This window comes from Strongylocentrotus purpuratus, unplaced genomic scaffold, assembly GCF_000002235.5.
Source record: "Strongylocentrotus purpuratus isolate Spur 01 unplaced genomic scaffold, Spur_5.0 spur5_scaffold_19, whole genome shotgun sequence".
NCBI classification, from domain to species: domain Eukaryota; kingdom Metazoa; phylum Echinodermata; class Echinoidea; order Camarodonta; family Strongylocentrotidae; genus Strongylocentrotus; species Strongylocentrotus purpuratus.
In genome coordinates, this window is record NW_022145604.1 from 20,976,533 (window position 1) to 20,994,611 (window position 18,079).

The 18,079-nt window shown below is 36.2% G+C and overlaps 1 protein-coding gene across 1 annotated transcript; it reads right to left on the reverse strand.

The window, feature by feature from the left end:
- Positions 1 to 491: 491 nt before the first annotated feature.
- On the reverse strand, positions 492 to 12,849 carry LOC577458 (sulfotransferase 1C4). The gene is made up of 9 exons (XM_030990567.1): positions 12,718 to 12,849; positions 10,684 to 10,742; positions 8,956 to 9,111; positions 6,945 to 7,072; positions 6,083 to 6,184; positions 5,079 to 5,208; positions 4,212 to 4,306; positions 3,431 to 3,614; positions 492 to 2,851 (listed from the first exon to the last, which is right to left on the reverse strand). Exons 2-9 carry the CDS (start codon positions 10,694 to 10,696, stop codon positions 2,742 to 2,744), a joined length of 918 nt encoding a protein of 305 aa, XP_030846427.1. The 5' UTR covers positions 10,697 to 10,742; positions 12,718 to 12,849; the 3' UTR covers positions 492 to 2,741.
- Positions 12,850 to 18,079: the final 5,230 nt, after the last annotated feature.

Consider the following 18,079-nt stretch of genomic DNA (forward strand, 5'->3'; position numbering starts at 1 on the left):
TTTGCATTTTTTTTCCCTCACAAATTATGGAGAAATAAGAAGAGACATGTTTTCTTGAACTTGGCCGAACAAGATAATTTTTGACAGCCATTGATTTATTATGAAGATGCAATGATGCACATTTTTATCTGTTAATATTGGGTTACTTATTGAATGATGTAAAAGGACAAATCCATCCTGATGTAGAATTGAAATGAAGGTAGAAAAAAGGAGAGGATAAGAAGTTGTCTGAAAGTTTCAGAAAAGTCTGTTTAATTAAAATCTGTAGCCCTCCTGCATCTAATGTATGTTAATTATGCATTCAATATACATTTTTTGTTTAATTTCGTTTATTATTTGTATAAAATTATATACACTTAAAATATTGTATCAAACCATATTATGTTCATGAAAATGTATGTTGAAAAAAAATGCAGAAACCAATAAATCAAATCAAAATCAAATCAATTATGATACACATATAAATTAAAGTAATAGTAAAGATTATAACACAACTTTGCAACTCGTTGGTTTTATTTGCAAGCTTCTTTCCATTCATATTGTAGACATATCTGTATTTTTAAATGATCTTTCTCGAGTTTTACTGAATAAATTCTCCATTTATTTTGCTTTTATTCCAATAAATTTTATATAACGATGGGCTAATTCTTTCAATATGTTTCATTCATTTTCTGCGGATCATTCAAAATAGTTATCAAGCAATTAGCTTGACAAATTTCATTTCTTCTGTGGAACCAATTGTAATGTATATACTGTCAAACCTGTCTATTAAGGCCACCAAATTGAAACAGAAAGTTTGCACTATATAGACAGGTGTCCTTTCTGGACAGGTTCTACAGATCAAACATTTTGGCCTTTATAGAGAGGTAGCCACTGACCTGTTTGACTTTACAGTCTTCAGCACTCTATCACTTAAACACTGTAAATGATTATGATCAAAACATGTCATCTACATGCAAATAAATGAGGATGAAAGAAAGTTCTTCCAAGCCTTCTTTTGAATACAGGTACTGCATGTAGAGATGTCGTGGACGAGTGGATATGTCACGAGTTGAGAGGGCCATTGGTCCTGAAAAGCGCTATATAAGAACCAACTGTTATTATTATTATTATGTATAATGTGTAAGGCCTCATTCAGACATGACACGGCAAAACCGCAGTAGTTTTTTAGGATGATGTAAAGTGTCATAAAATTTCTGTATCTTACAAAACAGAACCCAGTGAAGATGCGGAGGACCTTTGTCGCACTCAGTTGTCATTCATTTACTCTTAAAGGTAATGAAAAGTTTTGGGAAATTTTGAAAATTGGATGGATACATTTGGATGCCCCCGTGGAGCACTAGAAATTTTAGCCTTCGAGAAATTAAATAATCCAAATACACCGGTGCTCCCAAATATTTCATGGTAGCTGCGAGCATGAAAATCTCAAATTATGCAGTTCTGATATATAATTTCCCAACAGGTATAGCAAATCGGTCAATTGTAGTCAAGAAACTTGGTTTTAAAGCTAAAGTAATATCAGGCTTGAGAGGTAGGGAGATATAGGCCTACAACATAAAGAGTTTATTATCTATAATTTAATCACTATAGACTCGATTTCAAGCGCGACAATGATCATAGAATATTGTAAAATCGCATATGCTTCTAATATGTTAATTTGAACCAAATTCATGACCACATACCAAAACTTTGTATTACATATAATAAAGCTGCCGCGGTTGACCGCATGATGTCTAAATGAGCATTTGGAGTATCCCCACACTTGAAGTTTATTGTATTGTAAACTATGCCAAATTTAGTAATCAATTTCTTCTACTTAAATATTCAATAAAAAGCTAGATACTAATGATATTAAAGGAATAGAACAAGATAATATAGGAAGATTTATAGTAAGATTTGTATTTGATTCTATCGGCCCCCTGCAGCGGTATGAGAGCACAACCTATTTGAAATATAATACAGAAAGATGAATGAAACCAAATAAGATATAATAATAGAATACATAGACATGATATATACATATTTATATTCCTAAAGCACAATAAACAGTCATGAGCTGAAGACTAGTATACACTATACAACCTATAGTGATAAATTTAAAATATCACATTGTTTGGTTTGTCTACCACTTCGAGTACTACACTTTTATTGACAAAAATATGACTGTGCCTTTCAGCCTAAGGAACCAACCAAAAGAATTGTATTATTACTGTCATGAATCTTCTTAATTGAGTTAGGGTTACTCACAACAAACTGTCGGATCTAAATATAACCACCTTTCTTTCTTGAAAAGCTGAACTACATATCAAAATAGCAGTAAAATCGCATTTGTTTTTACAGAAATAAACATTACTCTTAACAATTTGAAAGCATGAATAGTTAAAGTCAGAACATTATAAGATGAATCGTCCTAGGGATGTTGCAACACCGAAGGAGGGAGAAGAGAGGGAATGATGAGGGAAAGAAAGAGAGAAAGGAGAGTGAGATGATGCGATAACAAAAATGAGAGAGAGAAAGAAAGTTTCAACAAGATCTACATTCAATACAACATAACTGTGTATGTAACTGTGGTTACATTCAAAATTAGATGACCTTCATTTTAATACTTGTACATTGTTAAAAGCTCATTTTCTTCCAGCAAATAGATAAATACATGATCCCTCACACACCCACCTCAGACAAGCCTCCTCTCCCACACACACACACACGCACATTCCTTTGATGACCTCCTTGTACATGTGCTATTCAAACACAAGTTGTAACCCCGAGCCCATTGTTTTCTTCTTGTAAAGTTCATCAAATCTCTCATTCTGGTCCACAGTGAAGTATGTCTTCCAGTCTCCTACCTCACCTAAGTATATAAGAAAATAAGGGATTAAAGTACAGTCATTTTTATGAAATGACTTCCCACTAATTGCAACAGAAAATATTTCATTATTGTAGTATCATAGAAATACACTTAAAGGGGAAGTCCACCCTGATATTGAGTTGGTTTTTCATGTAATTAAAGCAACAAAATGAGAGAAACAAATTTAGTGAAAGTTCGAGCAATGTCCAATTAGAAGTCATATCATCCTAAGTAGTGTAGAAAATATGTTCTATTAAGCATGTTCTGTCCTATGTAAATGGAAATTCTGAATATTCTCTAATTTGCTTGTGTGTTTCAAATTAAAGTAAATTCAAATATTACCAAACCCGTAATGTCACAAGCATGTGGACACTGTTCATAACAGTGCTCCCGCTCTCTGTCTCTACTAGCTATCACCCTATCCTAGTACCCTCTCATACCTAATAAGTGATGAGCACAACAGTCATCATTATTTTGTAATTATTTGTATTACTAGTACTACCTTTATTATTATAAATATTATTATAATAATCAATAATGTTGTTGTTGTTTAAGTACTGTATGAATTCGCAAGACATTTACCCTTTCTGAGGAAAGATTTCTTTTGACTGACAGAATCTTTGAAGATTTCTAACGAGTCTGGATTGGATGCAGGGTTCTCCTTCATAGCTTTGAATGATGAGTGATGGATGATGTCATCTATGACGTCATCATGGAATTCTTTGCCTAGAAATGTGCACACCCTCATTACACAGCTACGGATATCCTTTAATGATGAAAGGAAATTTAAAACTTAATGAATTGTGAGAGATCAAACGTATTTCCCCCAAAACAGACAAATCAGATCAGATGACGATGGGATCTGAAAAAATTCATCATTCATGAGACAGATGTATTTGTACTTCTGAGAAATTTAAACACTTTTAATATTCATCTATGGATATGTTTCGATAATAAAGACAGAATTTGACAATTCATATAACTATTGTGAGAGATATGCCTTCCTAATGTTTTGAGCGGTTTCATTACAATTATGCTTGATGTGGATTTTTGTTGTTAGGATCGAGGATCGACGACTAAAAAAGGAGGAAAGGAGAACAAACTGAGAGGAGGAACAGTCGGAAGAAGAAGTGGTAGAAAAACAAAAAAGAAGAAAACGATAAGAAAGAGAGGAAGATGAAGAGGAAGAACGAAGAGAAGAAGAACATCAATAAAAGAAAATGTAGAAATAGAAAAGAACTTTCTTAAAAGAACAGGAGAGGAGAAAGAAGATGGGAAGAAAGAGAGAAAGTTGATGAGATATTGGAGGATAAACAGAAATTAAAAAAAAAGAGCTAGACGTCATTCTAAAACTAGTGCTTACCATTTTCATTTCTTCATATGTGATGAATAGGACATTGTCTTCATGTCTCATGTTCCACCAGTACAGGACGTTCTCAAACCAGCAGCCTCTTGGAGCTGTAAATAAACAACAACAACAGCAACCATGATAGCAATAATGATAATCAATATGATGATAATATTATATTAATAACAAATAATAATAAGTTTAAAAAGATTATAATAATAACACCAGTAATAATCATTCATTAATTGGCAATCCATCGTATAGCCCTCGGACCAGAACGGGATTGCACAGGCTCTAGGAGCGCGTTCGGACGCACTAAGAACGAGATAAGGAAGAGTTGAAATGTCTCTGAACGGGATGGTCGGGTAACAAACTGGTTAGAACAAGTTGCGAACTAACTAGAATGGATTCGGACAGACGCGGATCCACGAGGGGGGGGGGGGGGGCGACGGGCAAAATGAAAAACAATAAGTGCTCACTACCCCCTCCCCCCCCCCCACCCACTGAGCGAAATATTTGTAGGCGCGATTTTCAAAATACGGGGGGGGGAATGAAAAGAAAAAAAAATTAGTGCTCACTACCCCCTCATTTTTTGTGTGTCCAACCCAGCCCCTCCCCATTTGAAAGTGTTCAAATGATATTATTGACTGTATATGCACTCATAGATTTTGGATAGGGACACAATATCGGGCCAACCGCCCACCCCATCCAAATCAACACAAAAAGAACCCTTTTTCAAATTTTAGGCTCTCAAGGTCCCCCACCAGATAAAAATCTACATGTACTACACCTTTTTTTACGCTCAGAAATCTACCCCCTCCTTTTACTGTATCAGGGTTTTTTTAATATATCGAAGTCTTAATTCCTCTCCGTTATACTCACTATTTCCGTGATAAAAGTCTTCGAAGAATTGGTCCCAGGTGGGGTAACTTGGTAGACTCCACGACGAGAAACTGTGGAAGTGGTAGTAGGAGACGGCAGCATCCTTTGGGTTTCGTGCTACATAAATGATCTGGAAAGGAGAGCACGATAGAGAGAGAGAGAAGGAGCGAGAGAAAGATGGACAGAGAGAGAGAGAGAGAGAGAGAGAGAGAGAGAGGAGTGATCAAGGGCAGAATGAAGAAGAAGGGGGTATCAACAGAGAGGGGGAGGGGTAAAGGGAGATAGAAAAGGGGAGGATGTGAGGGAGAGAGAGAGAGATTGTGCATTTTAGAATAATCACTGCCAAAGTCACGGATGTGCTTCATGAATACATATTATACTGGCTGAGTCGTTGCGAAATTTTTCATCAAATCCTGGACCAAAACAAAATCCTGCGTACGCCCCTGCATGTACTTCCACCTGCGTTCCATAGCGACGGTACATAATATAACTTGCATGAGCACTTATCCAGTATTCGTCTCGATGGGTTTTGTAATTTCGGTACAATGACCTTTATCTGCAATTGAAAATATTTTTGTCCAGTTTCTTGTTTTTCTGCATCTATTACAACAAGTTATTTTGGAGTGGATGTGGTTTTGTAATTTCGGTACAAATGAACTTTATCTGCAATTGAAAATATTTTTGCCCAGATTCTTGTTTTTCTGCATCTATTAAAAGCAAGTTATTTTGGGTGGATGTGAATAACCAAAACCCGGCCTAAAAACCCTCCATCCGGAAGGCGGAGGGCGATGACTTGTCCAAATAAAGAAACATTCGGGTATGCATTTTTCTTCATCTGCATGGGCAGCGTTTCACGATACCGTCATAAGTACAAGTTCACCGACGTCACAGTGAAACACGTGTTAAATTATTTTGATACTCGCATTTTGATGGGCGAACTTGTTCTTAGGGCGGTTTTATGAAACGCTGCCCAGGGTGTACGTAGCCAACAACACTAGGATTACCTTTGGTTTTTTGTCAACTAGTTGTGTTGGGCAGAAGCGTGAGGGCAGGTGGGTCTTGAGAAATCTTGGTGACGCCATCTTGGCTGCGATTTCGTAGATTCCCTGAAGAAGAATAAATGCCGGAGACTATATCTTCAAAAGTGAAAACGATAAAAAGAGGAGCAGGAGGAGGATAACGTTGATGATGATCAATGATGATGATGGTAGGAATATGATGAGGATCTGGACCATGAAAACTATGAACTTTACGACAAAAACAAATGATCACGATGACATTTAGGATGTTCTAAAATATGAAGATGAAAATGACGTCGATGATTACGATGGTGGTGGTGATTGAATAATTTTGTTTGTGACCAGGATGACAAGTAGTGATCCCTTTCATTCTCCCGGCCGACCCCCCACTGATCCTAATAATGTTGACGATCTAATGAAGAAGAGGATGAAGATTGAAAATGGAGAACTGATAAAATAAAGGATGGTGAAGATAATGATTAGATGATGATGATGATGATGATGATGATGATGGTGATGATGATGATGATGATGATGATGGTGATGATGATGATGATGATGATGGTGATGATGATGATGATGATGATGATGTTGATATGATGATGATGTTGATCAAGGTGATGGTGACGATTCTGCCTGTTGGTGATGATGATTTCTGATAATAATGATGATGATGATTTATAATCATCATTACGACGATGGTGATGAAAATGAGGAAGAGGAGGAGAAAGGGGAGGAGGAGGAGGGGTGTGATGATGAATTTATAATGATGATGATGATGATAGTATTATGCATTGGGACGACGACAACGACGATGATGATCAAATGAAGTTAATGACGACCTTACTCTTTCTATATCCGCCGTTTGCGACATTTCAAGGAATTGAGCCCTCTGAAACACATGTTTCTCATTGACCGTCGTGACGTCACCGTTCGCCATGATCAGACTCACAATATGTTGCATCCATGTCGTGCCTATAGCCAATAAATGATTACGGCAAACAATTAAAATTATGTTAGATCATTCATTTATATTTGTTTTAGAGAGCACACAAATACACAAATTAGGGCATATAATGGTTTATCTTCTTGTTAATACTTTTGTAAAATATTGTACAATTCTGCCCCTGGGCTGCAATGCATACCTTTCTATAGATATGAATAATTTTATTTTATTTTTTATTTTCCTGGTCGAAAAATGTAGGTTGTAAAAAGAATTACTGGAATTGTAATATATATTATTGAAACTGTTTTATGTCTCCGAATTAGTATATACATATTTCTTTGTTATTTCTTTTTCTTTTTCTTTTGACATTTGCACTCAGATATTTTGTTTACACAATGATTTTGAATTCGGTTATACCTCAGTCAAACCGCCAAACCGACTTCAGACAGATTACTGGCCATTGACGTAATGTAAAATTTTCGTTCGGTCTGTCGTTGGTCTTGGAGGTGTTTCGCAAAGACTAAGATCAACTTTAAGTTGGACTTAACTATGGCAGGCCATTCATGTTACTGGTTGCTATCACCATTATGATCTTTAGATCATATTTTTTCCTTCAATAAATTATCAAAAAATGTAAGTTCTGTAGATTTATGACCATGATTTGTACGTCCCTTGAGAGACCAATGGCAGGAAATGGTGAGAGCAAACAGTGGCACGAACAGCCTGCCATATAGTTAAAGGGAACCAAAACCTTCATAGTAAGTTACTTTCATTGTAAAGTTTAAACGATTTGAATAAAATCAGTGAAAATTTGAACAAAATCGGACAAGGAATAAGGAAGTTAGAGCTTTTGAAATGACTAGTCGCTAGAGGGCGATATTCAATTTGATGACATCATCTGTGGACAACTCTCCATGCCTTTTGTACATCAAATTTCACAATTCTTTCGTTTTCTTCGTATTTATTTGTGTTCTTGATCCGACTTCATAACATGTGAAGTAGAATATCATTTTGCATTCTATATCTTGCTTTCAGGGGCGTAGATTATCTCAATCACAAGAAAGAAGGGAAAAAACCCTGATTTTATTCAAATATCTTAAACTTTACAATAAAAGTAACTTAGTATGAAGGTTTTGGTCCCCTTTAAGTCCAACTGTAAGTCGATCTTAGCATGGATCTTGTGAAACACTCCCCTGGTGTCGATCTTGTCGATGTGACTAAAGTATCATTCTTTGATAAAACAATTAGGAATAATCGTATTTGTTTGGATTAAAGGTACTATGTCCCATTTGCGGGCCAAAAAAATGAAAAAGTTAAATTCCAACTGCATTTGAAAGATAATACTAATTTAGAACTTCCCTAAAAAAAGGTGGGGCTTGAAAATGTCTTCGAGTGGGAAAATAACGACTATTAGTTGTAAAATCGACTTTAGGGCTATAGAGCTCAAAAGTATTAGTCTTGATTTTCAGATAATTGTACCGAATGGTCATCCGTTTTATGCTGCGCAAAGATTCAATCAGTTTAATCTTGGCCATCACAAGAAGTGGGTTATTGATGTATACAAATGCTCATGTACCCTTTACAACTCTTTTCATGTATGTTATTACCAAAGAAGAAAAAACCAGTCAGTCACTCAATAGTGTCTGACAGTGAAGTCTAGCAAGTAAACGGGTTTCCTTGCATAATTTGGATATGAGGACACTACTAACGTTTAAATTTCACAGATAGGACATACATAACATACTCATAATTCCTGCAAAGTTCTACAGCATTTGAGGTTGGCTGCAAAAGGGACATAGTACCTTTAAATCAATAAATTATGAACTGGATGAGACTGAATCATTGGCTTAGATCCCCCCCCCCCCCCCCTCCTCGACGCCAGGGATCTCATACGCCACTTTGATTTCATTACCTGACTTCGGATATGTAATGAGGAATACGTCGTCGGGTCGAACTTCGAAATGGTGTTTGATGTCGAGCAGGTATCTCGCTGGCGATGACTTTGGCATGATCATGCCGTCTATATTGTAACATATATCTTTGACGACGTCCGAGAGATTGCCTTTATCTGTAAACGGAATTGTTGTTTTAAATAAAGAGGGTCAGAAAGTATCGCCCAAAATATAACATCAGTATTTATCACTTGACCGTGTTACATTAATTTTGCTTTTATTTTTTTTTTCTCACCTTCTACAGGGTTCTTTACTTTCAAAACAAATTTCATCATATACAGTATATCCATACATTATGTACAAATAATGGCTTAATACAGATAATAATCATCACTACCAAAAAAATTGTGGCAGATTAAAACAAACATTTATGACAAATTTAGTATTTTTAATATATAAGAAAATACCCAACAAAAAATACATGATCATGTTCATGTTGGCATATTTCCAATGCTATCAGATTATTTTTTAAAGTGAAATTATTTCTTTTTCGATTTATTTTCTCTGAGATTTGGTATATATATTTTTCCATTTCGTAATAACGTTTTATAGCTGATAAAATTATATCAAATGAAGATAGTTGATTTCTTAATTTGGCTGAAAATATTTCTTGTCTTACAACCATCAGAACACAGTTGAGTGCATTATTATTGCTACCGCAAAATCCAAACAATTTATTCTTATTTGTAAGTATGATCCTTTCCCCCGTACTCAGTAGTTACGAAATATCCATAACTCAAATTTCGACCATACTTCATCAGAATAGTTACAAAAGCAAAACACATGTAAATGTATGATAGTTTCATCTTTGCTACTACAAAAAGTGCACTCCTTGTCAGCCACTGCACCAAATCTTAACAAAGTATCCTTCATTATATTCTATTCAAAATCTTGATTTGTAACCACTGTTTGTTGGGTCTTTTTGTATGGGTTTATTGAGTAGTATGTATGACTGATGTATTTCCAATGGATACCCTGTAATCTATTTCGATAGATATATGTTTATAAATTTGTTTCTGTATGTACTTGTACATTGAAAATAATCCCAATTTGGGGATTCCATATTGATAAATACATTTTATTTTTTAATTTGAATACCAGTCAGGGATTATGTAATGCGTGCCCTGACCCTATGGCTGCACCAAGGTAGCAGGTTCATAATACAATGATCTAGGCTGGGGGGGGGGGGGGTATTAAGGAATAACAAAAGTACGCAGGATTTTTTCGAAGGGGGGGGGGTTAAAATTTGAAAATCGCGCCGAAAATTTTGCAACGACGCAGCCAGCCGCTGAATAAGCTGCGTACGCGCCTGGTGGTGATATCCCCTTCCCCTTCGACAGAAGGATCAGCAACCTCCTCCCGGAGACTGAGCGAGTTTTTGGCGGTGGGTGAAATTGTATATTTCCCTGAATAGAAAGACGATCTCAACAAAACAAAGGCAAATTGTATCAAATGAAACTGACATATTACATTGCAGTCGACAAAAGTAATATCGCTATTATCACAAGCAAAACTGAACACAATACAAGCATCATAAAACCAAAACCTCGAGAGAAAAAAAACTACCTGTGATACCTTTCACCACTTGACTATAATGCATCTTAGCGCGTGATACGAAAAGGGGCTACGTTTAAACGCGTTTTAATCTAAGATACAATTATTCAAATGTAAATAAGTAGCTTAAATACCTTCAGTGTCCATGTTGGTCTATTTAGAGACTGCGTTAAGCAATGGTCACAGGAGAAATCTGTATGGTGCAAGGAAAATTAGTAAAAATATCATTTAACAAACATCGCCATATGCACGATCCCGGTGGGGTCACTCCCATGCAAAGAGTGACACGTATGACCGTTACCACCAATGCATATAACCCCCATTTGCGGTCAATTTCAAGGACATTTTGTGAAATTTAACCCCCTTTTTACGTCAAAACAAGGACAAAATCGTACTTTGGAATACCCCTATTTATAAGATTGTAAGGACACTTTCGCAAATTTACCCCTATTTCACCATATTTCAAGGACAAGATTCGGCTCCGAGAATTTTTCTTCCTGGTTTTCTCTTTTCCCTTCCCGGTTTTCTCTTTTCCCTTTTCCTGACCCCTATTTATCAATTTCGGGGACACCTGTGCACCCCTATTTTCTTTATTTCGAGGAATATTTTGTCCGCGGACATTGCTTGAAATTGACCCCTTTTTCCGCGATTTTGGTAACGGTCATGCGGTCCGGAAGTCACATTGAGTGATCCCACCGGGTGCACGATTTCATATTACTACGCAAATAGTAAAACCATATAATAATAATATATACTACTGAAACCATTTCCGATTTTAAATTCAAGCATAATTATTCATATTCTTCCTCCTCTATTCTGGATCTACAGATCAAAGGGAGTATGTCCCTGATGAATTATCGGGGCAGGGGGGGGGGGCAAATAGGGCGTCTGTCCCGGGCGGAACCTAAAGGGGTGGGCGCAAACAAGTGAAAGAAAGGGAGAAAATCTTAAAATGCGAATTCTTGTTCCCTTTTCTGTGTGATTGGAAGATTTTCGGAATTCACCCGCATGCCAGTTCCCTATTTTTGCGAAAAATACCCACTACGAGCATTCCAATTCAATTCATTTCAATAAACATAAATTTCCTTTACGGCAAAATCAAAATGGGCATATCATGAAATATATCAATATCAAAACAACATTTAAAGCGTATTTCTACAGTGCGTTAAAACGTTATTTTTTAGGTGCATCAAATTCTTAAAAGCCCCAACTGTTGGAGAGGGAAACCCCACTCTTACATCACCCCCCCCCCCGCACCTGGCAGCCATTCTCAGCCATCATCTCATCCGCAACCCCATTCCCTCAATCTAAACAACAAATCAACGACAGTTTATTAAGCACAAGTGAAAGAAATTATATCCTATACAAATAAACTCAATTATAAATTTTCCCGGCTGATTTTAATCGTTTTGTCACCCACATTAATTAAGCGTGCATTAAAATTCTGTTGTTGGTTGGTTGGTTGTTATTTTTTACCTGACTGCTAAGAAAGCATAAATGCTTGTAAGTAAGCAACCAGACGGTCGACGGCTTTAGGTCCTCTCCGAGGGACCTGGTAATAATAAGGATTAATGCCTTACCAAAGGGCACCAGCGCATCGACTTGGTTTCGAACCCGGGTAACCGGATTACGAGACCACTGCTTTACCGACTGAGCTATCGCACCTCCTCAAATTCACGCAAACGTCGTTGTTCTACGGATTTTTCCTTACAAATTAATATCCGAGAATTCACTACACGAATGTTCATTCAACTTGCAAATTCAGGTACATTAATTTCGTTTACATTCGTACATGCAATGTTTCCGGCATTTTTTTATTATTTTTTTTAATTGTTCTTTATAAATAGTTCACAACAAATCTTTAAGAACTTTATTTGTCGTGTATTATAATATTTGAAAGGTGTTGTAACGATTCACGCTCTATTTGCTTATGTTTCATCGCCTTTATGTGTTCGTTCTTTAAACTGTATATTAGTTGCAACTTGTCTTCGATAAAACATTTTTATAATCTTTTTCACGTGAAGTCAATTCAAATGGATTGTAAAATTGAAAATGATTTGTTATATCATATTCTTGTTCATGTTATGTTAACTCCAATGAATTGTGAAATCGTGAACATGCATGCATAAATAAATGAATAAATACATAAATAAGTGAATATTACTCACCTTTATTCTTTCAGCAGTAAACTAGCTTCTAGCATTCGTTGTTATCTTCTAGGTACTTGTAAAAAGTAGTGGTGACATCAGAATATTATGCACCTCTATTCTTTCAGCGGTATAAACCTGCCTTTTATATACGTTGTTATCTTACAGTCACTAATGGTATAAAGTAGTGATAATAAATCAGGAGGAAAGTCGCGGGTACAATTAAAACTATAAAACAATGCGGATTGTGGTGCGTCACATGACAATGAATTATAATTATGCTGTCCCAGATCAATTTCAAGGTCTTTTAAGATAGGAGTACACAGGCGTCATGTTAAGGTGTGATACAGAGAGAGGGGCGAGAGAAAGATACAGAAATACAGAGAGAGGGGGCGAGAGAAAGAGACAGAAATAGATAGGAGTGGGGAATAAGAGAAAGAGAAGAAAAAGGGGCCAGTTATGCTACAGAGAGAGGGGGCGAGAGAAAGAGACAGAAATAGAGAGGAGTGGGGAATGAGAGAAAGAGAAGAATAAGGGCCAATTATGCTGGTATACAATTAACACGATCGTAAATAACTGAAATCAACCTTAAAGCAGGGCTCCCTGCATTAAAACATATTTCTTGATAATAAGAATTCAATTCTTGATATCAAGAAATAATTTTACGTTGTAAAGCAATGGTAATTCTTGATATCAAGAATTTAATTCTTTATATCAAGAAATATGTTTTAATGAAAAAACGGCTTGCCATAAGCTCGCGCCATCTCGCCACAACTCGAGGCTCCAACTCGGCTAAGTGGGAGCCCTGCTTGACATTTCCAATATAGCCTTGTCCATCACCTCTGTAATGACATAATATATTACGTAATCCAAACACGTTTAACTTAGGGGATGCAAGATAAGGAAAGAGCCCTTGAGTTGATTTTTTTAATAATTTCATTGCGATTATGGTTTCCTGGTACCAGCTTTAGAGGGCAAGTCCACTCCAAAAATAACTTACTTTTAATAGAAGCAGAAAAATCAGACAAACCAATCAACAACAAAAAGTTTTAGCAAAATCGGATAACTAATAAGAAATTTTGAATTTTTAATGACATGAAAACTTTGAAAATCACAAGACAAATCGGCAACTCTCTCATGAGTCTGTGACGTCATTGCCTCACTATCCACTAAGTGTTTTCTTTAGATTGATAATATAAATTACCTGTTTTTCCCCTATAGTGGGGGCTGTTAAGGATATTTTGGTGCAGATTGTTCTAAAAGCACCAAATTTAGCCTAGAGGTAGCTTATACCATACTATTAAGATTTCTGCCGGACGCCAAGAAGGGCGCCTTCTGGGACCGCCATATTGGGCAACTGCAAAATGGCCGCCATCTGATCAGTTACAGGTCAAGTGTAGTTACGAAAGCAAATGGACATGTACGATAAATGTTTATATAGTTATACGATAAATGTTTATATAGTTATGGGGTTTTCGGGGTCAGAGAATCTGATTATGATGTTCTTGTATCAATTTCAGGTTTTCTTGGGGCTGTCATGCTGGTCATATTGGCCAAATCTAAAATGACCGCCATCAGAGTTACAGGTCAAGTGTAGTTCCAAAAGGAAAAGGGCTAGTATGATGAAAGTTTATATATTAAGGGGGTTTTCGGGTCGGAGAATCTGATTATGATGTTCTTGTATCAATTTCAGGTCTCCTTGGGGCTGCCATGCTGGTCATAGTGGCCATATCCAAAATGACCGCCATCAGAGTTACATGTTAAGAGTAGTTCCAAAAGGAAAAGGGCTAGTATGATGAAAGTTTATATATTAAGGGGGTTTTCGGGTCGGAGAATCTGATTATGATATTCTTGTATCAATTTCAGGTCTCCTTGGGGCTGCCATACTGGTCATATTGGCCAAATCTAAAATGGCCGCCATCCGAGTTAAAGGTCAAGTGTCGTTCCAAAAGGAAAAGGGCTAGTATGATGAAAGTTTATATCTTAATGGGGTTTTCGGGGTCAGAGAATCTCATTATGATGTTCTTGTATCAATTTCAGGTCTCCTTGGGGATGTTATGCTGGTCATATTGGCCAAATCTAAAATGGCCGCCATCCGAGTTAAAGGTCAAGTGTAGTTACAAAAAGAAAAGGGCTAATATGATAAAAGTTGATAAATTCATGGAGTTTCCGGGGTCGGATAATCCGATTATGATGTTCCTTTATCGATTTTATGTCACCATCCTGTCCTAAGGCTACAATGAAGTCCATTTCCTGGTTGAAGAAGAAGAGCCAAATTCACATGAGTGAGTTAATGACGACACCGTATTTCGAGAGTCGTGAGAACAGTATCTAGTTGGAGGTGTTGAATATGTTCCTCTTATGTCCTGTCTCACTTGCGATCAGATTCTGTGACCCCGAAAACCCCATAGATATATAAACTTTTAGCATACTAGCCCATTTCCTTTCGTAACTACACTTGACCTGTAACTCAGATGGCGGCCATTTTGGCGTCCGGCAGAAATCTTAATAGTATGGTATAAGCTACCTCTGGGCCAAATTTGGTGCTTTTAGAAGAATCTGCACCAAACAACCCCTATTTAGCCCTAACAGCCCCTACTACTAAGAATCTTATTTCTTCACACCAGCATCCAAATGACACTGTCGCTCATAAAGGTGGAATATTTTTTTTTTACCCCAATTTATGGAATTATTTTAAAAATAATTTTAAAATAATAGATCTAGATAATAGTATATATTCTCAGATTTTATTTAAAAAATCCTCTGGACGGCCATGCATTATGGCTCAAGGTCACGGGCACACAGAAGATTTTTTTATGTTGGGAACCGGGGTAAAAGCAATAAATTATTGCAATTTTTTTGCATTTTCTGTTTTTTATTTTTATTAATGGAAACTGCCCCCTACCCTAGCCCCCGCTGCGTACAGTCATGGTTCAGTGACAAAGCAATGGCCTCGTAACTGTGAGGCCCCAGGATCAAAACCGTGTCGATGTGCTTTATTAATGCCCTTTTGTGGGGCATTAATCCATATTACTGTCATTTATAACTTGAGGGTGTAAGTCCCCTAGTTGATAAGCATGGTAGCATACACATGCTTCAGCAGTCTCGCAAAACACACATTGGCAAATTATTATTCCATAAAATCTGAGAATGTATACTATCATCTAGATCTATTATTTTAAAATTATTTTTAAAATAATTCCATAAATTGGGGTAAAACTAAAAAATTCCAACTTTATGAGCGACAGTGTAGATTGATATCAATATGTTTTTGTCTGTGAAATGCACTAATATAGAGTAATTTTGTTCAGTTAAATCGTGAAAAAATTGAATTTCGATAAAATATTTATATACGAATCTATAATTATGTGTATACAATATTTTTGAAAATAGTATCAATTCTTCAACGTTCATAAAAGATTTGGTGAAACGTCATGCACGCAAAATGATACAAGTCATATAACCTGGTCAAAAGCATGGGGAAATCAAGGTTTTGGGATAAAAAGGGAATTTAATGGGGTTAAAATATACAACGCAAGTGATAAATAGTGAGTACATGACGTCACAAACTGATAACCAAATTGGCAATTTGTGTAGTGATTCTCATTGTTTCATGATAGCTTTACATACTTTATCAAAAATTCATAACTTTCTTAGGAGTTATCTGATTTTGCTCAACCTTTTTTGATTGGTTTGTCAGATTTTTCTGGTTCTATTGAAAGTAAGTCATTTTTGGAGTGGATAATGCTTACTTAACAGATTTATAGACTATTCATTCAGTTCATTTATTTTTCCTCTTTCAATTTTTCATATTTACAATGATAGTAAGTTTTGCATATTCACATTATATTAATGTACATATAGATCAATTTGCACAATGCAATACATCAACAAAACATGAAATTGACAGGGAAGAAGTGCCGACTAAAAAGCGGAGCTTGTAGGGTGTATGCCGGCCGCCCTGTAAAAGTTATTATTATGAATAATTATGTTATGATAAAAAAGAAAATAACAATACGTGATTCAGTAATTCAAAAATCATTTCTAAACGAAAAGTAATTAAACACAAGCATCAAAGCTGCATAAAGTCACACTAAAAATTATATTTGATTGGGGTATGCAATAGCCTAGTCACTATTCAGAAGAAAGCTTTTAAGTCTCCTTTTGAAAAAAAATTGAAGAGGCTTTATGTATTTCTCAATGGATTTGTAGAAGGTTATTTTTCCTTTAATAGTATATTTTGGTTTTAGGGATAATGGACGCTTGTTCCTTTATCAAATTGGGTTATGGATATTATAATTTGAAATACTGGCGAAGTTGAATTCGATTAGTTTTGTGGAAATATGCAGTGACCTGCATGGGCGGGTCGGTGAATACAGTCTGCAATGGGTTAAGACAGTGTCAGCGCTATGTCATAAGATATTTGATTATGAGGGATTTTTTTTTTGAAGTATCTCAAGTTCAGACATGGGACGGCTTTGTCTAATTATTGTTTGGAGTTAAACAAAACTGGGTAGCGTTTCACGAAACCTAAAAAGTATTAGTTCACCGACATTACATTGACATGTGTTGTAAGTATCACGCGTTTCAATGGGATGTGAACTTGTACTTTTGGCCGTTTGAACGATGCCCAGTGATAGAGGGTCAGTGGTGTGCCATTGTATGTGTTTATGTTGTTTATGCAAGGGTAATCAGGAGTGGACCAAGGTTACTTTTAGCAAACGGCTAATAACCTGTAGGCTTAAAGCTCAAAGATGTTAATAATATTCCGTTTTTATATAGTGCCTAATCCATCAACGATGTCCCTAATTATAAGGGCTTTAAATTTACAGATATATTATTATCCCGGTCATCGGATACAGCTAGGCTTGCCTGCCCACACACAATCAATGTATGCACATTCTTCACTTCCTGGGGAGCATTCCAGCCAGGCGTCATTTTACAGACGCTCACAATGCTGAGCAAACTACATTAACTTTCGCATCCTACTAGGTACCCTTTTAACACATGGGTGGAGAGTGGCAAATGTACGTCTTGTCAAAGGACGCTAGTGTTGAGCTGGGATTTGAACCCCGTACCTTGTGATCTGCAATCGGCAGACTAATCCACTAGATCAGTTATTACCAGTATCATTGTTTCACTACTGTCAACTTCATATTTTTGATAATACGTGATACTACATTGTTTTGAGGCACATGCATATATACATACATTGTACAATTTTTTGTTTGTATAGCGCAAAGGCCAATAAAGAATTGTTCAGTGCACTTTACATGACAAAGTAATGCATAGAATTACAACAACATAATAGAAAAAGAAATATAGCTTAAACATTTAGTTATTGAAGAGGCGTATCTTTTAGTTGTTCTCAATAAATTTACTC

Bases quoted from the DNA above. Each gene is read 5' to 3' on its own strand.
- LOC577458 (XM_030990567.1), bottom strand. The intron at 3,615-4,211 runs GTAAGCACTAGT...TCATCATTAAAG, and splicing joins CATATGAAGAAATGAAAATG to GATATCCGTAGCTGTGTAAT. The intron at 2,852-3,430 runs GTAAATGTCTTG...TTATATACTTAG, and splicing joins GAAATCTTTCCTCAGAAAGG to GTGAGGTAGGAGACTGGAAG.